A 26,665-nucleotide genomic window follows, 5' to 3' on the forward strand; every position below is an offset into this window, starting at 1 on the left:
AAAGATCATAAAAATGCAATTGCATACCAATTTCCAGAAGTCATCACTTAACATAATGATCAATCTTTATTTCCCACCATTGTAGAAATAAGACTCATAATACTCATGATTTTTTTTTTTTAAACTCTGCTTCTAAATTCAACTGACATTCCACTGATACTGGTAAGCTTTGCAGCAACATAAGGTACCGCTTTGCAAATACAATTGCTTAATTAGTAATATAGCCATAACAGTAATTTCTTCCAAAAAATGTTCAGATATATTTAAAATAAATACTTAGAAGTGAAAGTGCTTTACATTCTTAGTTATCCTGCGAGAGGCAGGCATGTTTCTACAATACAAACTTCAATAATTCAATTAACTTTCATCTTTCGTTGTGTATACCACTGTTACACAATAAAGGGGTCTACTCTCCTCTAGTTGTGTTGGGGTTGCCTGTACTATAAAACTGGCACTGTAGAAACTGACTCTCTTTAAATAGTTTCAGTGCAGCCACACAGACAGATACATTGTTCAAAAACAAGAGCAGGGGTTAATTAGTTCAAATGAATAGTCCCCAGATCTCTTAAATAATGGTCTCTTCCCACTCCTCTATATAGCTGATCTTCTTACCCATTGGCAACAGAGCACAATTCTGACAGAATGCAAAAGTTATTAGGAGTAGTTGTAGATTAATAACCCGAGAAGTTACTTTTCAATAAAAAAGTTTTACGCAAATAAAAAATCTGAGAAGTAATTTTGTTTCAACAGTTATGTAGACCAGCTTCCTGATTTCTTGAAAATTTGTTTTTATATATAAAAAAATCCTAGACAGATTTACTATTAACTTTCTAGCCAATACAAGATTTACAGTACTGCACTAAAATCTGTGGGAGGAAGAAGTGTGGAATGTAAAGGAAACACTAATACTACTGCTCAAGGATTTCATGTATAAACTCTAAACTGATAGCCTTCGAAATGTTTCATATGTGGTTAAAGTAAAATATATTCAAAATCCAATCTATCTGGCTAGTGAACATGAAACAATATGCTTTTCTCATCTACCAAACGAATGATATCACAAAGTTACTTGATTCCCTTTAGAAAAGGGATTCTTATTTTTACATTGCATATACTACTTCCAGGTTTGAAAATTAAACAAACACAGGCCATCTCTTCCAAACCCTTCACTCCTAACACTTTCAAAAATTGCATCTTTAATTAGCAGTATTTTTAATAGCAACAGTTTCCACTACTAAAAATCATCTGGTATGTTAGTATCTACAATCAATTTTATTTCCAACTCCTATTTGGCAGATTCTAACCTGATAAATATTGGTTCAACCTCCATGTACAATTTTAAAACACAAATATTTTTTAAAAAAAACATTCTTTCCTCACAGTATGCCTGAAAGACAGTTGTCAAGTAGCTTAGGTGGAAACAGACCAACTGCAGTATTTTCTAATTTGATTTATATTGAAAAGATAACAAAAAATCTACCATTGTGCCATTAAGAAAAAAAGGAAATGTATTTCCCCTACTAGTCTTGTCCTTTTCCTCTTGGCAAACATTAATTTGCATTTGGAGGGGGATGAGGAAGCCAAGGAGGAAGAAATCTAAAAAAGCTGCAGGTGTACAAAAAGGAAGCAATAACTACTATCTGTGTAGCTCCGGGAATACAGGTGGTTGGCTCACTGCCACTGTGCAGAGCCAAGACATTCTAAGGTAATTACAAATAGTTTTCTTCCATATCAGAAGAGGACATGACCGGCAACGGAAGCCTAACAAAACATGGAGAAAGCACTGATCAAGCCTTTTTAACAATCAGTTTTAGAAGTTACAATTTTCTAGAAGTAAGCAATCCTTTCTAAATATCAGTTTTACCTTATTAATCCAGAAAACCATTGCATCTTCCAGATCATAGGGTAATTCTTTTGAGGCACTGAACGTAGAAAAACGTTTGACACTAGCAACCACCTTTTCAATGCTGATCATTTCTACAGTGTATGCCATCATTAGAGCATCAATCATTGCCATATGAGAACCCTAAGGAGCAAACCAAAAGTATTTGCGGTCAAACATACATCAAGAAATAAACACCTTTACATATTCTAACTGTATTTACAATATATTTACATGAAAAAGTGCTGAGACAAGCAACCTAGAGGTGAAAAGCTCATCACTCCATTATTTATCCCCAAAGTCAAGAGTGAGATTTAATGATTAAACCCATCTCTGAACTTTAAGCTAACCATTTTGATTGGTGCACTGGCGAGATCAGATTCAGACACAGGGGTATCATCACTCTCCATGACGTAAATCCCTTTCCGAGACAGAGCCTGAATCACCGACTGGTGTCCCTGCAGAGCAGCTACCTGATCCCCTTTTAGAATGAGGCTACAGACACGACAGTATAGCTCACTGGACAGCAACAGCTTGATGACAGGTGGTTTAATATGTTCTTGCTCGTACTGGTCAATGTAAAATGGGTACTTCAGCTCTTCTGGGATATTATCTGAAACAAAGAGGGAGAGTCTCAAACAAGTGGATGCAGTTGTAAGCAAAAGTGAAAACTTTGCACCTGAATTCAAAACTAACATGAGAAAGAGAGAAAACACATACATATTAAAAACAAACTGCGTCGTTCATTTTGCAACCAAAAAGAAAAATACTGAATGAGAAATAAAATGAAGTCTGTAGTTTTATATGCTGAATAGTTTTCAATTATATTTAACAGCATGTGCTTGATTGAAGTAGCAACATATATCATTCCCTCCTCCTATTCACAATACTGTCACATTAAAAACCAACGCACTTCTAGTTCTCTTAAATCACAAGGGCCTCAATTCAGGAAAGCACCTAAGCACATATTTAAGTCCCACTGATTTCATTTAGACTTAAACACATGTTTAAGTGCTTCCCTGAATAGGGCTACGTACATGGTGGGTAGTGCATGAGAGATTTACAATTAAAATTAAGAGTAATATTGTTAACCATTTATTCAGAGCATCCCGGCTATTGATGCAGTTCATCACAGATGTGCAAAATACACTGTTTCAAAACAAAACTGTAGGTTAATTCAAGCAGCATCCATAAGCATCTGCTTGTAGTAAAGATGTTTCCACTTTATTTTAAAGTATTTAGTGCTCAATTATTGAGAGGGGTTGGATGAACACAACCACATGAAAAAGGAGGATCAACAATTTTTTAACCCAGGATTAATGCTTATGTGACGGGAAACATACATAAAGCTTAAATAGCACCAGTTAGCAAGAAAGTCCAGAAGCTGATAAAAAAACACACCTCAGCTGCTTTATATATTGTTTACAAAATTGATTAATCTTAGTTCTGGTACTTAAAAAACAACAACTTTTACTTAACATAATGAAAGCACGGAAGCTAAAACAATACTAGCCTTGAAGCCCTTTTTATATGACGGAAAAGCTATTTAACTGGGATTTCCAATAATCACCTCCTTGCCTTCAGCATGAAGCAACACAGTTTCACATCTGACACCTTAATGTTTTTATAAACTTGAACATGGGACCTGGAGCACAGTAATTTACATACATTTTAAATTATGAATGCAGAAGACTTCAGCCTTGTCCACAGTGGGATTTTTTCCCCTTAAAATTCCTACATTTGCTACTATCAGTGCAGCTCCACAGTAGCAGTGCTAGTATAGACAAAGCACCAGTGATCACCTATATTTTTATCACTGTGTCTAGGCAGGGTTACATGAGTGTTTAAAATCCTTCCAGCCACCTGGAACCCTGAATCTCTGCAGTAAAGCATTTGCAAGTGGTTTAATAACTGCTCCATTAAAAAAAGTGGAAAATATTAAATTTCTATTAGCTTTTCACATCACATAGTTTTTAAAGACCCTCTGAAAAATGACGTCAAAAGCTAGATAATTCTTATGTTAAAAGTTACCAGAATTAACTTCTTATTGAGTTACATTCCTAAAACTCTAACTGCAAGTTTTTGGGTTCTCCCCCACAATAGCTCAGAATGCATTTGCTCAAGTTCAGTGCTTTACCAAGGACAACTAACATTAAGTTTTTGTTTCACTTTTCTTGACAGCTTCCTTTTAGCATCCATCCTTTAATTTACAGATTTATAGTAGGAAGAGTTTTTAAACTCTGCCAGATTCAAGACTTAAAATCTAGTTAAAATTATTTCAGCTCTGTCTACACTCATCAGGCTAGTGTTATAATATGGTTGAGCCATAACTCAATTTAAAAATGATTACTAGTTTCAGGAAAAACCCAGAGCTGCAGTTCCAGGGGAAGGATGAAAGATCAGAAACTGCGGTGGTCTAATTAATACAGATGTTTGTGCTTAAAAACCACAAATGCTCTCTCTAGCATTCTAATAGATAGAACTCTTTACAACAATGGGTGTGTTCCTTTTTAAAAGGTCATTGTCTTAAAAAACAAAAAACCTTCTGTCTAAAAAATGTTTTAACGTTATTTAATATTTATATTTCAAGAACACCTAGAGGCCTCACCCAGATTGGGGTGCCAACTGTACTGGGCCCTGTACCTGCTATCATTACAAGTAACATCTAAGATTACTATAAAAGATAACAGAAAATTCTGCTTGTTTTTTACTTTGTGCATTTGAAAGCACCTTACGTATAGTTCTTTTCACTGATTTCCCTATATAGTTCACAATTTTGGTGGGTTTTGACAAGGCAATAGAAGAGAAAAACATTTCAAAGACATGAAAATTTGACTGTACAACCACAAAAATTGTCAGAAGGGCCCAGAATAAGTGTAGTACATGAAACTACTTTTCACTTTACTTTTGAAACTGAGTAGTTTTCAATTTGATGGTATCCCTTCAGGTCCCCATCTGAATAAAGAGACTGAAAATTCAGCAATTCAAGGTACAGCAGCACTGTTTACCTAGCTTTCTATAATGGCATCCTAAGATTTCTGGTTTGAGTTTTAAGAAAAATATTTTAAAGGTAATTAGAAGAATTAATTTGCCCCAGTTTATGATGGACAGTATAGTACGCAGTCCACAACTCATACAAAAACACTACCAACTGCTGTTCTGAACAATTAACATGAAGATCAAAGCTAGAAATAATTTCAGTCTTCACATCAGTACCAAAAATCATTTGAGGTTTACTGCTGTTCTTTAATGTCACTGATTAATTCCATAGCAATGTTTGTCCAGTCTAGTTTTCTAGGACTTTTTGTACCTTATACATCAGAGTTAGAAGTAAAAATATTCCTTCAGAAAAAAATGCAAGGAAGTTTTATCAATTTAATGCCTAAAAGCTAAGGCCTATCACAGTTTTAACAAATTACAAATAGAAACGTACAACATATACACACAATAGGCAACATTAAACTCCTGATGGACTTGATATTACACCCACTCAACTCAACTGGATGTTTAACCACTGATTCTAGTAATAACAAATTTAGAAGAAAAGTCTCTCAAGATACTTTATAAATTTAAAACAGTTTTACAGGATTTGTTTGGCAACTCTCATAGCGAGAGTCAATGACTAAAAATTGTAACAATGTAAGCTTTTGTATTTATAATACAGATTTACTTTATACTGTTCTTGTGGATATCATTAAAATAAACCCATAGGAAGAATACTTGAACCTTAGTAACTAGCTTGATTAATGAAGCAGAAAATTTGGGAACTAAAAAAACCTAAGTGGGACAAAATGTGATGCAGAATGAAAGGTATAATGTTTACTATCACAAGTTTCAGAAAACTCGAATAATACCCTTGTGGCTTTGCAACATGTAAAGTATTAATCTCAAACATGTGGCAATAAAAGCTTTCCTAGCAACATCACACAATTACACATTTAGGTTATTCCTTGGTCTAAGAGACTGTCTTCCTCAGCAAACATCACTTCTAAGGTTCAAAACCCATTTTAAAGGAGAGGCTAGGTCACCTAACCAGTCAAAGTCTCACATCTCTAACTGCCAATTACCTCTCTATATGTAGCACGCAGCCATCCAAATACAACAACACACACACCTCCTGTCCCCTTCTCTCCGCTCATGCACAATATTTATGGATTCAAAAATTCTTACACCTCCCTAATGTAGGGAATATGCTAACAGAATTAGATCAATTGAATTAGCCTACTGATACAGTATTAAATGACAAAAAAAATTGTAACATTTTAAGATGCCACTATATGAAGGGTTGTGATGGGAAAAGGTATAAACTTTGAAATGCCATATATATATTTACTCTGCCTCCCCATTTAAAAACACAATGCTTTTTTTTTTTTTTTTTTTTAATAAAAAGTGTGTTGCAGCGCTCATAAGCAGCATTTTAACCATACACAATAATCAAGTACCAGTTAGGTAACCAAACAGTCTAGTTCACCTTTTCTAAGTGTCCTTTTACACATATTAGCATTTTTTAAACTGTGAATGCATTTAGGCTACGTCTACAAGAGTGAGCTTACAGCAGCACCGATGCAGCTGCGACACTAAAAGCTGCTTTCCCATCAAGGTAATAAAACCACCCCAACAAGCTGTGTTAGCTATGTCGGTGAGAGAACATAGCACTGTGCACACTAGCACTTATGCTGGCAAATTTATGTTACTCAGGGATGTGGTTTTTTCCCCACACCCAAGAAACATAAATTTTGCCGGTATAAATGGTAGTGTAGACAAAGCCTTAGACTTCGCTGAAAATAAATACAGAAGAGTTAACTCTAAAACTGTTAATTACATCTAAGATACAGTATAAAAATCCTAATTCAAACTCATTAGTTTAATAATTAATATATATCCTTGTAAAACAAAAAGTCCCAAACACTTAGTATATTAAAAAAAACAAAAAAACCCACTATACTACCATATTAATCCCCAAAGTTGTCAGTTTTCAAGTAACAAGTAATGCTACATATAAAATTTTGCACAAATAACTTGTTTTTTATATCAAACTTTTTGATCAGTTGTTCCTAATAATACAATGCCAGAGGATTTCATAGTCTCCCAATTGCTAGTTTTAGTCAAATTTAGGTGCTCAAAAAACAATCTTCAAAACTACTCAAAATGTTTGTTCACAGAAATATGCAGAACTATAGTGTGTCAGATAGGGGAGGGGGCGAGTCACTTATTCAGCAAGTTCTGTGAATACTATTTTGTCTAAAAATCCAGTGTGCTACATTAAAAAGTAAGAGGTGGATGGATCTCCCTCATACGTTGATTTTATGCAAATGTCACAAGGGGATATCTGTCTGCAAAACTACATGGATAAGCTGCTAGATAACCCACTATGGAGAGAAGATCATTGCATTGATATCTCTCAATTAATCCGATATGCCAGAAGGAGTTATAATGAGGTAATCTATTCTAGCATTCAAGTCTCACCAGCATAGAATCTTAGGTGCTCTTTGTGGGAGGGATAGCTCAGTGATTTGAGCATTGGCCTGCTACACCCAGGGTTGAGAGTTCAATCCTTGAGTGGGTGACTTAGGGATCTGGGGCAAAAATCAGTACTTGGTCCTGCTAGTGAAGGCAGGGGGCTGGACTCGATGACTTTTCAAGGTCCCTTCCAGTTCTAGGAGATTGGTATATCTCCAATTATTAACTAAAAAATAAAAAAAATTAATTGTTCCAGTGAGTAAAGCAGAAAGATCAGTCAGCTATTTTCAGAGAAGAAATATTCAAAAGTAAATTTATATTATTCCTGATTAGAAAGTTTTTATTCTAACACAAACTAATGAATTCTGTTTTTTCCAAAAGTGAGCAGTCTTATATGTAAATCACTTGGTATACAACAGATCACTAAAAAAAAGTTACTTAAGTAACTTTTAAAATAACTTCAAATTTAACAGCAGCCAGCTATACATTTTCCAGAGTGTCTCTCTCCTCCTCCCCCAAAATACAATTTCCTTACCCCCTTCTCTCACTCACGCACATGCACACACACACATCATGGTTAAGGACTAATGTACCAGTTTGAAACACCTGACTTGTTATCAAAACTACAAAAGCAGGTAGTAGAATAACACTGTTTGAGGTGTTATACCACGATAGAGAACCAAAATCCAAGCAAAAATTTAATTTTATATCAAATTTTAACTTAGTAATATGTCTACACAATCATTTAAGTAAGCCCTGCATGTGTATACTTAAAGCTACACTAAAATGCAATAAAGCATTAATCACTCCTGCTCTGCAATTAAGGCCTTGTCTACATTATGGTCTGAAGTCATTCCTGCATGTTTCCCTGACCAATTAGAAGAGATTTTTGTCCTTATAATTGTATTATAGAACTGTATTATAGACTTCTCTAAGGTCATCTATAATAATGTTACTTGGGAGGGAAAAAACCCTACCCACATCAGTCAGGGAAACCAGGCTAGAAACCTTACACATAGATGTTGCTATTACAGTCGCAAGAGTGATGTGGACTGGACCCAGATCCAATTTTACTGTCAAAATGTAATAAAAAAGTTAATTTTTATGGCATTTGGTGCTCAAACTAAAAAGGTGAATACTACAAATGTAGACATTAGTAACATGGGTAAAATATTAATTGTGGACTTCCTTTCTCCATGAAATCTGCATGTTTTAAAATGGTAAAACTTCAATGAAATTGTAGTAATCTCACAAATATTCAGAAAAATGTTTTGTAATTTAAAATCTTTGCAAAATAGCAAAGAGCTACTTTGAAAAACTTGTATTCCTGAAGATACCACCTCTGAGGCCTAATAATCTAGTAGATTTAGCATAGAGCTGGGAACCAGAAGCTCCATTTCATGTTTGCCAGTAATACTTGCCCCTATATAGCACCACAAAACATTATTTAGTATGTAAATACTACTGCCACTTCATAGACAGGAAAACAAAGGCTCAGAAGTTATCTGACTTACTAAAGGTCACAGCAACTAGTACCAGAACCAAAATTAGGAACCACGTCTGATCCTTCCCCTACAAGTACTCTGATTAAGCCACCAGACTACAGTGCTCCCAACCAAGGGTTAGTTTGTTTTTTTTGGCTCTGTTTCTCCATCTGTTAAACAGATGCAATGATATTTTTATAGGCCAGGGTTTGAAAAAAAAAAAATGCACTTACCCTTAGCAAGTAGACACTCACCAAGGAAAGTTTCCATTTATTTTGTAGATTCTAAGTTTTCATTTAAGAATTTAAAGCTCCTCATCTTGAGGGTTACAAAGATCACTTTCCAAATGTAAAGTGATGCAGTACTGTCTTACTAAACTTGCAGACCTCCAATACCTTTATTACTGCTCATTGTTTTTTCAAGACTCAGCAAAATGAAAACTCACCAGTTTTGTCAGTTTTTGACTGCTGCTATTCAGACCCCTGAGAGTAAAGTAAAACTGACAAAGATCAGGTCCATTTCACTATGCTGTTTGGCAAATGTTTTCCAGTATGTGGCCTATTGTTTAAAATTAAGCAATGAGTCTGCAAAAGTACCACCCGTAGACTGCCAAGTTCCTTTAAAACTTCTGTCAATTGCTTTTGTACATTAAGGTGGGATCTTCAAAAGCACCTGAGTGACTTCGGTTGAACATCCAAACATCAAAGTTTATGACAACTGCAAACTTTACATCCTTCTAGTTTAACAGCAAAGATCTCCTTATACTACTCTACATTCATGATGACATCTTCAGGAACTGAAGCACAGTATTATACAAGCTTCTTGTCAGATAAAGAATCGATAGAATTAAATAGCAAAGTATTCTTCTTATATAGATGCATACAGCAATTCTTGGGTTATTTCTCATTTTACCAATGAATGTCAATGTAGATTCTATTATTTCTCTCTTTTGTTTTTCCTATTTCTTATTCTAGTACTGGTCCAGATAGTTTAAATTAGTCTGGAAGAGTATATCAAGGGCAAAGTGCTCCACTATTTTTTAATTGCTCCTTTTGTGCTAGCCTGAACAAAGGCTGAAAATTTCTTATCAAGTTTGAGTTTTGCCTGTCAATTACAGGCATAATCACAAATCGATCTTTGCTATATTTCAGGTACCAAAGACATCACAGACTTTTCCTGAATGATGATGATGATAAGCCCAAGATAGAGGCTTAAATTACCACAGCTATGTTTTTAAAGACAATGGCATAAAGAGATCTCACTTGCAGAACAATCTCATCAACTTTCTGCTCTTCCACTTCCAATAGAAAAGTTTCATTCAACAGCCCATTTGATCTTGAAGTATATGAAAAAAGATTTCCTGAACTTTCAGACGAACAAAACTGCTATCCATCAAACTCTTGATGGTGTGTACATTTTACTTGTAAATTAGGTTTTCATTACTTTAATCCATTCAATTTTTCCTACCATTTATTTCAATGTTAGCCATGCTAATTCAGAATAATTCATACACCAACATTTGGTAATCATTAAACATTAATAACCCATTTGCAGTACTCATCATTGGCTTTCACATTTACTATAGTCAGACTGAGAAATCATCACTTTGTAAATTCAACACAGGAGCATGAAACAATAAGATGACCTTGCCAACTTCATACACAAAACAAAAGTGGTCAGATGTCTTGGCCACCTTCCAGACCTATCTAGATTCTAGTAAGCCAAGACCCCATAAAAATTCACAGCTCCATCTACTCCCCTCTTCAACATCCAAAGGAAGTTTATACTAACCACACCCCTATAATGACCAACAACTCCACCCATTCATTCCTCTTTCATTCAGTGCATCTAGACAGTTAGACAACTTTTTCATTATTTCCTAACAAGACAAACAGGCATAACAAGAACCTTAATGTTCTCAACATCTCCCTTTTAACATTTTTGAACAGTTACAGCGGATATTCAGACAAAACTGAACACTTTAGTACCCACAGCTCTCAAATATTATATTTGTGTAAATACTTCAGTGACGTAGCAGTTCAAAAGGAAAAAAGAACAGGGTTCCCCCCCCCAAAAAAACCCTCTTGTTTTTTCACAAATCTGTCCCCACAACCAGACGGGGGGTCCTTCCTTTCAGCAGCCGAGGAGGCTGTTGGTGCACTTCTTATTTCTCAGATACCTACTAGCCAGCCTAACACTAAACTTAGAATCTCAAAGTAGGAGCCACTGCAAGAGCTCAGTGGTAGAAATCTCAGCATCTTGCAGGCACCAGGGATAGGCTTTTACTACAGGGCACTGCCCTGTGGCTAGTGGAGCCTCCCTTTATTTTATATAATGCTTGTTTGTTAAGTAAGTGTCTTAAAAACTTTTCACATAAATGGAGCTTAAAAATTTTCAAGTGATCTGGAACCATAAGCACATATAATTACACTGTTACCTAGGTTAACTATCACTGTTATTTTCCCTCTCTCCACCTCTTGTTACATTTACTTATCAGGGATCGTCGATGTGGTAAGATAATAAGCAGTACAGGGGTGTGTTTTCCTAAGTGCAGTAACTGGTCTGATGTGCTATGCATTAACTGAACAGAGTAGACCATTCTGGTGTGCACTGAAGGTTCCTAGTGTGCTTTAACATAGTACTTTTTCAAACAGCATTATGTTAAAGTGCACTAAGTAAACTTTAGAATGCACCAGCAAGATCTATACAGTCCAATTAATGCACAGCACATCAGTGTACTTTAGAAATCACAGCCCTGTTGTGCACGTTACCCCATCGTGTAGTCAAGCCCTAAAATTAAGCTCTTTGGGGTAGGGATGATGTTTTCCTGTGTATTTCTAAACCACCAGCAGAGTAGAGTCAATTTTCATTGAGGCCCTTGGATGCCATCATAATACAAATTAATAAGCATGTGGGAGTTAGAAGTAGAAGAGAACGGAGTAAAACTAGAAATAGAGTATGATACAGATAGATTTTATAAGAAGAAAACAGAAAGAACAAGCATCATGTAAAGAAAGAGAAAATCATGGAGGAAAGCAGTCACTGAAGACAATGTAGAAAAGGATGTATTATGATTAGGAAAGAAAAAGCAAAGTAATGCTAATATATCTCAAAGCAACTCACCATATGGAGACAATTCACTCAGGTCCAGATCCTACAAATATTTCTGCAAATGCTTAACTTTACACATTGCAGCTAGTCCCACTGAAGCCAACCAGAGGTAGCAACAATGAAAGTACCTACTGAAAATAATGCTCCTACTGTTGCTGACATTTAACTCTTATTTACATTTGATCCAAGCAGGTCTACATGACAGTGGGAAAAAAATGCCAGTAGCCACAGGAGTCTTCTCTACACAAGTGTTCTCGTCACATCTATCACTGGCAATGGTATATTGTTTTTAATAAAAATAAGAATTTTAGGCTAAACTTCTAGTGTTGAAAAGGACAACTGATTTAATAACAGCTAGTTCTCTAACTAGTATACGCTACAAATTTAGCAGATTGATGCAGGATTAAGGCATAAGTACAGATCTCTGAGCCTACAGAATTCCACAAAGGTTAATGCCACTGTAAACATGAGGCAGTCAGTCATCCTTCCTCTGCACCACAGGATCCATGTGTGTGGATCCTAATGCAGGATTAGGTCCTTCTTTTGAAACAAAGCCAAAATATAAACAATGAACCTCTATAACTTGCAAAGCATGTTTTATTTCTACTCACTAAAAATCTCTTTAATGAGGCATTACAAACAACTGAAGCACTTGAAAACTAAACAGGCATTGTCCTACATGAATATATTTCATGAATATCCAATTATTAATAGTGGTAGCAGTAGTCAACATTTATGTTATATTTACAACCCCAAAGGCTGCAGAAGAATTTTTTTGTTTAGATAATCATACTATTGTTATTTTACCCTTCACTCCTCTCATAAAATGCAATAACTTCACACTCTATAGAAAGGAAAATAAATCTTAAAAGTAACAATATCACTCTCTCTTTTGTACTCTTAATTGTAGAAAAATACAAAAGTGACAGAAAATATTGACAATTCTGAAAAAACACTAGAAGAAACCAATATTCTTGTTGAAAACAATCTAAAATATTTAATTGCAGGAATGTATTGTTTTGCTCAGCCCTGTCACAAAATAAGCTACTGTTAATCCAGTAAGCATATTAGAGTTTAGCAAATTAGAGTTAGATTAACAGGGCTATCTAATTTTCCAAAACAAGATTTTGCATGTTTTTTGTTATGTTTTGTATAAAGACAAGTATTCCATCAAGTTTATATACAGCATGGCTATTTATGTTCAAATGATAGCAAGCAAAAATTCACAATATACAAGCAGGTCTACTGCAATAGATACAGATGCCTGTATTGCAAGGTTCCAACATAATCTTTATTATTGCCATAGGAAAACTCTTTGGATTTCAATGGTTTCTGACAAAGAACAGCTTATAGAAGTATCTTTCCTTACTTTATCACACTACCTCCTCCCCTGTACTCTAGAATGTAGATAAATGCATTTGTAACTCATAAATTAGCTTCGTTCACATTTTTGGAAAAAAGGAATAGTCTGCTACTAATTAGAAGCAGATTCATAAATTACATAACTTAAAATTAAAATAAAAGAAGTTAACATGACAATGTGGTTAAAAAAAAACAGCATTAAGGTCCTAGCACCAATCTGTAAAGATGACTAGACAAGGAATCAGGATAAAGCCTTTGAGGCCTACATAGCTAAAGGTCTGCAGGTGGTAACAAACAGCTCGGTTTAGGAAAAACCTATTTAGTAAGAACAATAAGATTTTGGAAGTACAAATCATTCATAGTGACAATAGATAGCATTCACTGTCAGGTTTCCTGATACACCACTTTATTCTGATTGTTTGCTTTATTCTTATTAGATGCATCATGAAATACTGGATTATTACATGGGAATAGGTTTGACACATTATTGATAATGAAAACAAAGGTAATTTAAACCTGATTTAATTACTTGTGTGATGGCAGGGGAGATGAAAAGGGCAAGAATAGAGACAAGAACTATTGCCTGATGAAAGCGATTTTACCTATTCCATAGGCTTTAGCACAGATCCATTGTAGATTAGCAGCTATTTTTGCTCTGGCTGAATCATAGAGCTCCAAAGGGACAATCTCAACTGCACTATCTGTCAGGGCATCCATTTTTCTTCTGATGCTATCTCCAACGGCACAAACATCAACATCCACCATCTAAAACAAAAACAATGCAACGGTTTCCATTACATTTAAAAAACACACACACAGAAGACTAGCTGCCTGAACAGCTCATTCAAATGCATCACACCAGGCACAATACTGTAGACTGAACAACACAGGCCTTTAGACCCTCGAAAGATTTTTATTGGCTCGATCTATTTGGCAATTGAAAATGCGCCCACGCCTGAAAGACATGCAAGCCCACCTTCTCCTTTGACACCCTGCATTTCAGTTTTGCCTAAAGCCACCCCCACCCTTTGCAGTTGTTACCAGCCCGTATCCGCGAGGCACGGGCACAAATCCCATCTTCATCACAGCCGTTCCGATACAGACAAGCCGAGGCTCGGTCTCCAGCCCGCTCCCAAGCTAGCCTTCATCTCCTGCCTGCCGCAGACACCCTGTCCTCCCCGGCCGGGAACAGCCTAACAATACAAGCAGGTACCAAGCTGCTGCTGGAGGCTGGTCCCGGGAATCCCTGCCGGGCTGCGGGGCGGGGGGGCAGCACCTCAGGCGCCTTCCCTGGCCAGGCACTGACTCAGGGGCCGCCCCCGTCCTCACACGCCCGCAGGCAGAGGATGGGGAAGGCGCCCCGAGGATGCCGGGGAGACTGAGGCCCCTCGACCCCCCATGGAGCCCTCCGCCCGGCCCCCGCGGCCTGTAGGCCCGGCCGCCCCCACTCACCTCGCAGGGCTACGGCAGCTTCATGCCCCGGCCGCGCGCGGGCCCGGGCGGAGCGCGCGGGCTGGGAGGCTTAAGGCCGGTCCCGGTGCGCCGCTCACACGGACCTAGGGAGCCGCCGCCGACCCCGGGGCTGGCTGGCTGGCGCGCGCCCGCGCTCGCTCTCAGCCTCGAGCCCCCAGACAGCGCGCGCTGCCGGCCGCCTGCTAGCGAGGAAGGGGGGGCGGGGGCAGGACCGGCTCGCGCCCGCGTTCGAGGAAAGAGAGCGGGACCGGCGCTCGCGCTCTAGCTCTCGCGTGGGCAGCGGCCCCGCCTTTCGGGCCCTGCGCAGGCGCAAGGGCTAGAGCCTGTCATTGGCTGCCTCGTCTTCCCCAGCAACCATCCCCTAGTGATGAGAGGCGAGGGGAGTTGTCTATAAAGAGCTGCCCAGGCCCAGTCTGAGCTGTACAGGGGTCAGGGTATGAGGGCTGGACTGCCCAGCACATCTGCAAGGTGCCCCAGGCCACTGGGGCTGGCTCAGATCTCTGTCCTTCCCAGGCACATACATGGTCCCTTGCAGGTGCCTTTGGGTGGTGTCTCTGCTGTGACCTTGGGACCCTGATCCTGGTGTCCCCACCCCAGGCAGTGACTCGTAGCACTGGGGCTGTATGGGTACTGCAGCAATGGATGCACTTGGAAGGAAGTTGGTTTTGGGAATTTTTTGTTCCCAAAACTTAATGTGTCCAGCCTAGTATGTGGCTCAGGAGAAGCCAGGCCTTGTCACGCACTCCATCAATATCTGGTGTTTTGCTTAAAGCCCTAGCTCCTTATCTGGGGACAAAAATGGTCGTAGCCCTTGTGGCTGCTGAGTAAAGCTGGAAAATGTGATTCCTACCTGCTCGAAAACCTGAATGCAAATGGAAAAAAAATGTTTTTCATTTTTTTTCAAATATGATTCTTAAGCCAACCTTATGGTTTTTGGAAACAGACTCATGACTTTTTAATTTAGTGTTGCCAATATTGTTTTGTTTTAAAAAAAAATTATAGCCAATAATTGTGTCAAAGCCCAGCAGGAAACTAAAATAGGTTCATAAGTAGTGTTGAACTGATCATTTTGTGCCACTGTTCCTGTCTATATTTTCATAATAAGTGATCTGTAACTAAGGCCCAGTCCTTCAGTATGTACTGATAGCACCCTTTGGGGTTCTGTCTGGGCTCAGGGATCCATTCTGATAGATCCACTGCAGGATCAGTGCTCTAATGGTGACTCACATGTGCTTGAACCTAACCTAGTCACAGAGAGCCCACTGTTTGCTTGGCCACTGATCGGACAGGACTGCTATACTCAAAACATCTCCACATATTCTTATAGCGTTATTATAACTTTGTTTTTGTTAATGGCAGGATATGTTTCCAAGGAGTCTATTTCTGAGAGTTCTGACCCTTGGTTTACCTAGTGAACCTGAAAACACATAACTACACAATTAGTCCCACTGAAGTAAAATCAGGCATCTAATTGCAGGTTCAAGGTCTCTTGCCTCTTATGGAACAGAGAGAACTATTGGAATTATCAGATTTCTTATAATTTTCTCCATCAGGTTATTTGCCTAGAATAATTTTTCTTATTGTACTGATTTGGATGTGCCATGTACCAATGAGCTCATGATCTGTCAATGTCTAAGGTGGCTTTGGTTTTTCATACTGGTGACTAGGTGACATGTTCTGAAGATTTCTTTGCAGAAAGGCAGTGTGTTCACCTGAGCATGAGTTTCAATCAAAAAGCCATAGAGGGAAGTGATGTTTGGCAAATGGAGTCTTCTGCTGATTCTTGTACTGCAGTTGCAGTTTGGTTTCTCCTACAGTCACTGAATTGAGAATTAAAAAAATGAAACTAGCAGCAAGGAACTGGAAAAATCCAAGATCATGCAAACATTATTACAGTCTGGACATGGATATAGAAACACATGGTTTGATCTGCAAAATAACCACATGTGATTTATTGATTATGCCCTGTTATGTGATGGGCCTTTTGCTAGCAGGGAGAGAAAATATGTTATCTCATTGCTTTACAAAAAAGTGGTAAATAGTGTTTTAGCTTCTTGCACTAAAACTACCATGCTGTTAATTATAATTTTACAGTAATTTTTAGGCAGCATAGGCAGGTAAAAAGATACCATTGCTTGTTCCAAAGAGCATGCAATCTGAGGGTCAGATCCCTGCATTCACATAGAGCCCTGTTGAAATCAGTAGGGCTCTGAGTGCCTAGGCAGTTTATAAGAGCATGGCCTAAGGGACTGATCCTGCAGTACTTAAGTGTGTAATTCTATTCACTCAATGAGTCCCACTGATGTCAATTGGGCTACTCACATGAGTAAAGTTACTCGCATGATTTAAATATCTACGGGTTTAGGTCCTTAATAAGTATATGCAGGATATTAGAGGGCTAAGGGTAATTTCTATACTTTGTACAATTGCAATGGGAGACAAAGTTGATCTTTTGTAGATCTAGCATGTATCTGGCTAAAATTCAACAAATTGAACTGAATATTTATAGCAGATTAGGAGTACGTAGTTATTTTAGTCTGCCTGATTTCCTTTCTGTTCTCTGTTTGGAGAATAGAATTGCTTCAGAACAATTAAAAATAAATTGGACATATTTGAACGATTTCACATTTTAAAAAAAAGAACCTCTTCAGAGTGAGAATGGAGAGGATTCAACTTCATGTCTTCAAGAAAGGTGGGTCTGAACTACAGGGGTTAGCTGTGTTACTATCTCAAGCTATAACTCTGTACTCAACAGCATGCACCAAAAACTGATACATTAAATGTTCTTTGCAAATCACTTAGTTTTTGACGGATCTGTGTAAAATGAGTTGGTGTTTTCAGTCAATTTCATATAGAGTAGTTTTGTGATGTTGCCATCACCATAACTGATACTCTTGTTGCTAGGTTAGGGATAAAGGGCCTGAACTAACTTGCATAGAAAATCAATGAGAATGTTTCCATTTACTTCAGTGAATATTGAATTGGGCCCTAAATGTGCTGTAGAAACAGAATTAACCCCTGGCCAGATAGAGGATATCTTTAGGGTGGGATTGGGGCACGTTTTGCAAGGGAAGCTTGAACTGATGCTGCTCTTGCGGTATCTATTGTATTGATAAACAGAGGGCTCGGGTGCCCAGATCTGTCAGTCTGACACAAAATTCACTCCAGAGTTATAAAGCATATTTTTAAAACTTGCTTCTTATAGGTAATCTGTCAAGGTGTATCTGAGCCAAACCCAGGTACCTCCGTGGACAAACCAATGGAAACTTTTGGCTCAAAACTACAGAAGCTTAGAAGAAAACCAAAGCTATGGAGAAATCTAATGATGAGAACAAGAAGTTTTTCCAGTTGTACAGACATGACCAATACTTCATGCTGTATCATCGGAGATAACTTACTTGAACCTCCACTTAACCCTAACATTACTTTGTACTCAACTGCAATTTTTACCCTTGCTGTCTTCCACTCCTGATGCAAAATGTACTATGACTTCTTCCAGCATGGTAGTATCTTGTAACTGCCTTACTTAGGGGACTTGTGTTCTAACATGGAAACAAAAATTGATGCTTGCAGAAGCTCTGGATCTGATGATCAAGTGGCTTGTCAGGCACTCAACACTGCCTGATGTTCTGGTAATGCTGGCATTCTCAAAACCACGTAAGTGATGAAAAGCCTGTATTTAAAATGGGAGGGATATCAGTGAGTTGTTAAACGTGTTTGCTTTTGCCATGAGAATGTTAATGACTATCCCATGTTCTGCAGCATTAAGTAGTAGCAAACTTATTATTCACATACCAATTGCTCCTAGCCCTGTCCTGCGCTATAATATTTGGTTTAAGACTTAGCTGCTGAAGAGTGTTAATTTATTGCTTTTTCATATGAAATCATTTTTCTCTTATGATGATCTCCTTGATTTCTTTATCATTTGTCAGAGTGGGTGTAAATATGCACTCAGGACTGTTATGCAACTCATTTTTCCAGTACTCTGAGATAATTAGCTAGTATGTGCTACCTTTGTATCAAAACATGGCACCTCTCCCAGTGATATTGTAGCTAGCAAAGCTAGAACCATGCTCTTGATTTCCTTGCCTTTTTGGAAGAATGCTTGGAATTTTACTTTCTGGAGCTTTTTTTTTTTAACACACAAACCAGTTTGGCTCTTCCAAAGGGCAAAAAATCAACTTGTACCAGCCCAATGATACATGGAGGTAAATTCACAATGCAACACATTGGTATTTCTGCCGCACTGCAACTATCTTCGATATCACTGTCATAGGTCATTCAGCTGCAAAGAGAGAATGAACTGAGCCCACCCACTAGTGGCACTAATTGGCACCTTTGTTGGCAGTTTCATTAGAGAGGCCAAGAACTGAACAGGCAGTGAGGTATTCAAATGCTCTCAGCACATCAGATCCCCTCAGATCAGAGATGAGGCATAGCGGTGGGAGATGACATGAAAACATCGCTGAGGGAGAGATTTACCAGCATTTAGTTTCCTACTGTATTAGGCTTAGACTTGCGTGTTTTTGTTTCATTTTGCTTGGTAATTTACTTTGTTCTGTCTGTTATTACTTGGAACCACTTACATCCTACTTTTTATATTTAAAAAAAAAAAAGTTTACACTGCTACTGTCTGTCCAGCATCTGCTCTATGGATCAGTGAAGATTCCAGTAGCTGGGGCTGTCACTCATCCATCTTTCACCCACACTAAATTCACAAAAAATGGGCAGGGAGGATTTGTGACTTGGGCATTTTGTCACACTGGATAACTCTGGCTAGTAAATGTAGCAGCTGCACCACATACAGCCTACCACCTCATAAGAACACTCTGCTCTCATTCAGGTTGTTTGGGTTTTTTTTAATTGCTGTATTGAGGCCATGTTGCCTGGGAGGACAGAACACTGGACTGGGACTCAGGGCACCTGGGTTCTATTCCTGGCTCCACCACCAGCTCCATTCAGTGACCTTGCGGAAGTCTCTGTGCCCATTTCCCCATCTGTAAAAGTGGGATAACGATACTGACCTCTTTTAAAGTGCTTTAAGAGCTACTGATGTAAAGTGCTATATAAGAGCTAGGTGCAGTTATTATATGAAGCTCTCAAAGCACTTTGCCAAAGGCAAGTGTTATCCCCATTTTAGGGATTAGGAACGATAAGGAATCCAAAATGATAAAGCCAATCACTGGCTGAGTAGGGAAGTTTTTCCTCTCCCAATCCCCTCAAAAATGGTTCATAATATATCAAGGTTTTCCATACCCAAGGTATAAATGATATAAAGGTTGGTTTGCCTCTGGCAGCTTGGCCACAGTGCAAAGAAGAAACCACCACATTGGTGTCTCATACTCCAGCTCTCTCTTCCTTCCAGCTGGTTCCTTCCGGGAATCATCTGTCTGCTGCTAGTGTTGCTCATTAGCATTTCTGTGGGAGCACCTGCCAATCCTCCTGTCTCCTTCAGGAGCCTGCTGGGTTGGTTGGCTTTATCTGGAAGTTGTTTTAACTGTATACCTGCCTTCATCTCTGCACAATTGTTCTTGCCTATACGCTGTCGGGGATGGCATGGGAGAGTGTCAGTAAAACAACAGATTTTTTCCATCATCATGCCATTAGGTTTTAATATAACTCTAAAACATACTCAATCAAGTAAATAAATAAAATACGGTATTTAAGACAGCACATTGGCAAATGGGAGCTGATAATCCTATATGACATGAATATGAAATAAGAAATTAGGCAGGGCCTTAATTCAGCTGTTGCCTTGACAGTTTTTAAATGTCTTTCTCCCCCCCATGTACAAAATCATATCTCATGACAGTTCATTATGCATCCATCCTTTAGAAAGAGAGATCAGAATAATAGTCTTAGTAATACAGGAACTGTCATAGTGCAATTATCAATAACACAGGAACAGATTCTACAGTGTAATGCAGTTATCAGTGATTACTTAGCTTCAGGTACATAATGCATCAGAAATATGCGATAGCCTGTTTTCTTTGGGGAAGTAAGAATAGACCACATGCAACAAAGAGATTATTTTACAGAAAAAAATAGTGAAGATGTTCTATTAATGATGCAGACAAAATAAAGTGTATCCTAATCCATTTAATAATTAAGATATAAAATGTAAATAAAGCCCAGAAACTACACTGATGGGATCCATATAGTTATCTAGGCACAGCTAATTTCCCTCATTTGAAATGTGTTGTATTTCAGAGTGTCATCATAGTAGCACTATTATTTCAAAAACTATTTTCACTGTTTTTAAGCCTGGAGGAATTTCCCATCAACAGTTTGTAGGTTTCAGGCTATGGCCACACTTCAGCATTCCTCTTGTACGCTAACTCTAATGGCAAAATCAGTGAAGTTGACTTCACTTGTAAGTGAATAAGGAGTGTGGTGCTGAAGGTGCTGACTACCAACATGTTACAGAAAGGGGCATCTTACCCATTTATTGTTCATTGCACCAATATGATCATCATCTTACTCAAAGTACTATTACTACTAAGCACTTATCTTCAAAGAGCTTAACCAACATGAATGAATCAGTTATTGGCAGGGATGCTGTCCTTTTTCCTATTTTTCTCTAATTCTTTTCTTAAGCCTTCCAGTTCTTCCACTTCTCCTGTTTGATTTACCAAAGGTGAAGAATGTGTGATTTTTCTCTCACTCAGAATTGTGATAGTACTTAATAAGTAGAGCTTTAGTGAAGAAGTCAGTAGGGTTTAATTTTATTAAAATTGGACAGTATTATATAAAAATACCTTGCATACAGTCAGGTCATGTGTTTCATATAGTTGCAGAGTTACATCATGTTGTTTTTCAGGAGTATAATGGTGCAACAGTACTTACAAACCAGTTTGGTTTTCCATAAAGAGTTCCATAGAAGGTATTTTTTAGCATCCTATTTTTGCCTTTGTTCTTGTTTTTCCAGTCCCACCCCAGAGATACAGGGCAGGGGCTATATTTCCCTGTGCATTTGGAAAGTTTTTTGGGTGTTTCCACAATCTAATAAAAAACATTAAAATCAAAGTCAGATAATTCCCAGATGGGTAAAACAAAACCTATGTGGCTACTTCAACTGCTTTCTGATGGGAATTATTCATTTATTTTACATTTACTATATATTTTAAAACAAAAATAGTTTTCTTGTAGAGCACTTGTTTCCTGAAAAATACCTTGGAAAGTAAAAGTCCACCATATTGTAAATGACTAATCCCAACATTTATACTATTTAAATATGATTTGAATGCAACAATTAATGGAAGGGCAGAAAAATGAATAAGACAAAATATCTAATTGAAGTGCCACACCCTCACATGCTCAGGTCCATTCCACTCTGAGTGGCATGTTCTGATATACACAGCAGGATCTTCATGCCAATTTAGGAGTACCTTTTTCGTGGACAGAGGTGTACAAGTCTCTCTCTTTTACGCAGCAAAATTAGTGGTACTCATTGATGGCTAAAACTTCTCCATTAAGCCAGATTTTAGCATGGCACATCTGATTGTCTTTTCAGCATATTCTGAAACGGATGGGGGAATCTGCCCTTTCTAGGTGAGGCTCTTTGGGCAGGGACTGTGTCTTACATTAGTCTGGGAAGCACCATGGACACCACTGGGTCTGCTGAAATAATCGCCTCTCAGGAAACTTATTCATGTGCCTCTGGTCTACCCTGGTGAAAGCTGCATCTGAGCAACCTGAGAGGCATTGGCAGAGCTAGCTGAAGGAAGACAGAATGGCATCTACTCCTGATATGCCTTCCTCTAACCCATGTTATTAGCTTCTGCACTTTCATGAGTAGCAGGTTAAGCCACAGTTTAAAAACAAGAACAGTTTTTCCTTTTGAGCAAGTCAGAATAGCCCCCCCCCCCGCCCCCGATTTGTTTGTTTTAACTACAGGGCAGGGAAAGATTAGAGAAGAGAAGGCAAGATTTGAAGGCAAATCAGCTGCAAAGTCACCACCTCATCCTGTATTAAGAACCAGGAGACAGACACCAGCACTCCTGCAGAGAGGCTCACTGACTTCACAGGTCTTCCAACTGCCTGGCTCTCTCCCTTCCTGTTCTTTCTTGCAACAGGGATACTGCAAGCTGTAGCCTTGTGGCTGAAAGACGGCACTGGGAGTCACAAGACAGAGTATTCTACTTCCAGCTATGCCACAGACCATCTGAGAGAGCTGGGGCATGTCCCAACCTTTCCCAGGCCTGTTTTGCCATCTGCAAAAAGCTGGTAATACTCCCCATCTCACATGGGGATGTACAGCTGAGTATCTGAGTGCTTTAAGACCCTTGAGTGGAAAGCACTGTAGCAGGGTAAATTACCTGCACTATTAACTTACTGGAGGGGACTGCACTTTTGGCCTTTTCTGCCTGAATCTTTGCAGTCTCCTTAATCACCTGGTAGTCAAGCGCCTCCCTGCAGAAGCAAACACAGCCACTGTCCGAGGCGCTTCACACAGCTGCTCACCGACACAGGCTTTGGCCTCCAACCCACATTCTCTGACTCATTCCCAGTGAATGACTGCTGCAAATGTGGTGGATATGAGCATAGCAAGCATTGCTATGGCAACCACTAAATGAATCACGATCATTTTATAATGTGACATCACCAAAAAAGCAAAAGGGGGGGGGGAAAGAGGGTGTGTGAAGTATTTCCAGGCAGAGCAGTCTGTGTGTGTTGAGCTCTTCACAATCTCTATTGTGTGCATAAGTGCAGGGAAGTGCCCTCTGCCTCCACTTGCAGTAGAGATAGGATGAAAACAGCAAGTGGCTAGGTGGGATTTTTTTCCCCTTGCTCATTAAAGAAAGAACATTATGTCTGAAGAAGACATTTCAGTTTTGTTTTCTTCCCTCAGGGTAACATTTTGGTTGCCAGCCAGTTCCTGAAGCATGGAGGGTATTTCTATTTTCTGTGTGTATCTGCATAATTAGAATGAGCTAAGAACAACTGAATCCACTTAAATTTCTGCTTTGTTCCTTGACAAACGCTGACCTCTGGATGATATTTTCAATCTGCTGTAAAAAGGTCACCTCCAGGGCAGAATTTAGGATGGGGAATCCAAATGGTACAGCATCTGGGGTTCCACAACAGACAGGATATAAGCCCTGCTAACATAACAGATCATTGGATCAAGCCCCTCTGACTGAAACTGGTCTGATTTAACTATAACTGGGGGGAAGACCACCATAAAAGACTAGCCAAAACAATCTCTCATTTATATGTGGTTTTAGGCCTCATCTGGAGTAACTGAATCAGTTTAAAAATCAATCTTGTTAAACAGATGCTAACCCCTAATGTAGATGCACTTAAATCAGTTTAACTCTTCTTACCTTACTTTGGTTTAGCTTATGTAAACCATAGAGCTAGAAGCCTTACAGGGAGGCAACTCTGAATCCTCCTAGGGCAGAAAGGGGCAGGGGGGAAGGAATCTAGCAGCTAAGCAGGTTTCATTTACATGAATTAGAATTTTGATGATCCATAGTTCCAGATAGGCCAGTGTCTCCAAATATTGCAGATGAAGATGCTAATAGGACCGATTTTTAAGTCAATCTAGTTAAACCAATGCACTTTTCTAATACGGCCTCAGATTATTTTCTCTGTAGATTTAGGGCCTAATTCTGCATTCCGTGTACAAAAGGGCTGGTCCATATGGGGAAATTTACCAGCATTATTATACCAATACAATTATTTCCCACGTACACGGTCTTATCCAGAACAACAGTGGCCTTTTATCAGTTTTTCTTGTATAGAAGAAAAGGCCACTGATATTCTGAGCTGTCCACACGGGGAGGTATACAGGTATAGTTATACCAGTAGTAATGCTGGTAAAATTTCCCCCAAATTGTCATTTGCTCCACCTGAGCCCTAAGTCATGGGTGTCGCTGGCAGTCTTTTTATAGTGTGGGATGTGGAGCTTGTCCCTGTGTGCGAGAGGTGGAGTCCAGGCACTTGTCCAGGCTAGCTGTTAAATTTGTTTTTTACATTGAGATTTCTTTGAATAAACAAAAAAAAAACAAAAAAAAAACAACCTAGAGTTTGAAAGCCTGGTTCTCAATTGCCCTACATCATTTACAAGCAATACAATGCTAACTTGGTATCTTTCGCGACCCAAGGTGCAGGACAATGAGAAAATCAGGCTCCAGGTGTTCAAGGAATGCATGTCAGATCAGAATTTGAATTTTTTTTTATTAACATGTTGCTGCCATCACTTCTTTAGCCTTTCAAACAAGAGATGGCTTCTGGAGCCTAGAGAAATGAATGTACAGAATTAAACTAGATAGAACAGTAACTAGGAAGCTGTATATCTAGAAAGAGGAAACCCTGCTGTTGTTATGGTGACCAGACAGCAAATGTGAAAAATCGGGATGGAGGAGAGGGGTAATAGGAGCCTACATAAGAAAAAGACCCCAAAATTGGGACTGTCCCTATAAAAATCGGGACACCTGGTCACCCTAGCTGTTAATGTGTTAAGACAAACAATCATGTCTTTAAACATGAGAAGAAAGTTGAAAGTTATTACTGCAGTGATAGTTGCCTGATAAAACAGACAAGTTACACACTGAACTCATGAGAAAAGCTAAAGTTTGGTCTAAAAGAACATGACTGTCAATTAGCAAGTCAAACTGTCTCTCTTGCCAATGCGATATACCCCCATTAGGTGTAGTCAGAAGATTTTAAAAAAATCCTGATCTATGTTCCCAGCACTAGTTTTAGTTATTAACAACCAAAACAGTTTTAAATACTTGCTTGACTTTTTAAATCAACCTTCACGTTGGATGGTGCACATAGACTCATCAGTTTTGCTTTCTGGTTCTCATGCACTAGCACAATGCTGCAATACATGGCTACAGGGGAATAGCAGAACCATAAGTCCAATCATAAGATTCTCTTCTTACATTTAAAAGCGTGTTTTATAACTTTTGTTTTTTCCCACATGAAACTTACATTTGGCCTCAGGTTTTCTGACTGTCTCTTTAAGGGCTTTTGACTTTATGCACCAGGCTGAGGCAAGTGTTTATCCCAGCTCCTTGTTGATATCAACACTTACTATTATTGTCCTTTTATTTGCACATCCTTCCTCCTCTGACTCTTACTAGTGGTGGTAGCATAGCAACCTCTATTGATGGCTTCCCAACAGTTCCACAGTGACAGCCACTCAATAACTGACACACTGGTTCATCGGTGAAGGCTACTCCTCTCCCTTTGCTTAGGCTCTAACCCCAAGGGGAGAGAAAGGGCCAGAAGAGGAGAGAGCTTTGTCAGCCTGTAAAACTGACTTTCTTCCTTCTTTGTGATTCAGGACCTGACTAGCAACACTAACAGCCCAACCACTGCATGTGCAGGGCTCAGGGCAGCAGGTATTGCATGTTAAATCATGAAATCCTGGTCCTCCAGCTCCTTTGAGAAAAGAAAAATAAAATGCAAACAACATCAGATGAATGGCTGAAAAGCCTGATAATACTGGGTGGGGGCTATATTGCCTCCCTCCCAAATTGAGCTGAGACAAGCAGCCATCTGTTCAGGACAGGTTCCATCAATCTGACATTTCTGCCCCCAGGGGTGAGAAATAACTAAGTAATCTATTGTGCCCCAGTCACCTAATTTGTGAATTTCACCATCAAATATTTATTAGCAGTTATAATGAAGAGAAAGCTTTAGTATTAACAATGGAAGCTTTAGGTAAACCCTGCCATGGATAAATCAATCCTTAAGCAGACATTAAAATGAAGGAGGATTAAAACAACATCCTTTTTCGTGAGAAACTACCCGGAGGATCATTCTGCACGAGAAGCTGTGAAATCCTTTTGATCTCAGATGCAGGTGTCACACCATGTGACACATTTCACCGCTTTGTTCCTGGCTATTTCCTAGGCCATACCCGAGGCATGACTTATGT

General features: G+C 38.7%; 1 protein-coding gene across 3 annotated transcripts in view; it reads right to left on the reverse strand.

The window, feature by feature from the left end:
• CAMSAP1 (calmodulin regulated spectrin associated protein 1) overlaps positions 1 to 14,794 on the reverse strand; it is a 44,150-nt gene extending 29,356 nt beyond the window's left edge. For all 3 annotated transcript variants that reach the window (XM_050926671.1, XM_050926672.1, XM_050926670.1), the window contains exons 1-4: positions 14,752 to 14,794; positions 13,902 to 14,064; positions 2,233 to 2,495; positions 1,865 to 2,026 (exon numbers count right to left, since the gene is read on the reverse strand). In XM_050926671.1, the coding sequence (XP_050782628.1) occupies positions 1,865 to 2,026; positions 2,233 to 2,495; positions 13,902 to 14,064 (588 nt within the window). In that variant the 5' untranslated portion in view covers positions 14,752 to 14,794. The remainder of the gene's footprint in view (positions 1 to 1,864; positions 2,027 to 2,232; positions 2,496 to 13,901; positions 14,065 to 14,751) is intronic.
• Between the last annotated feature and the right edge of the window lie 11,871 nt (positions 14,795 to 26,665).

This window comes from Gopherus flavomarginatus, chromosome 17 (assembly GCF_025201925.1).
Source record: "Gopherus flavomarginatus isolate rGopFla2 chromosome 17, rGopFla2.mat.asm, whole genome shotgun sequence".
NCBI lineage: Eukaryota > Metazoa > Chordata > Testudines > Testudinidae > Gopherus > Gopherus flavomarginatus.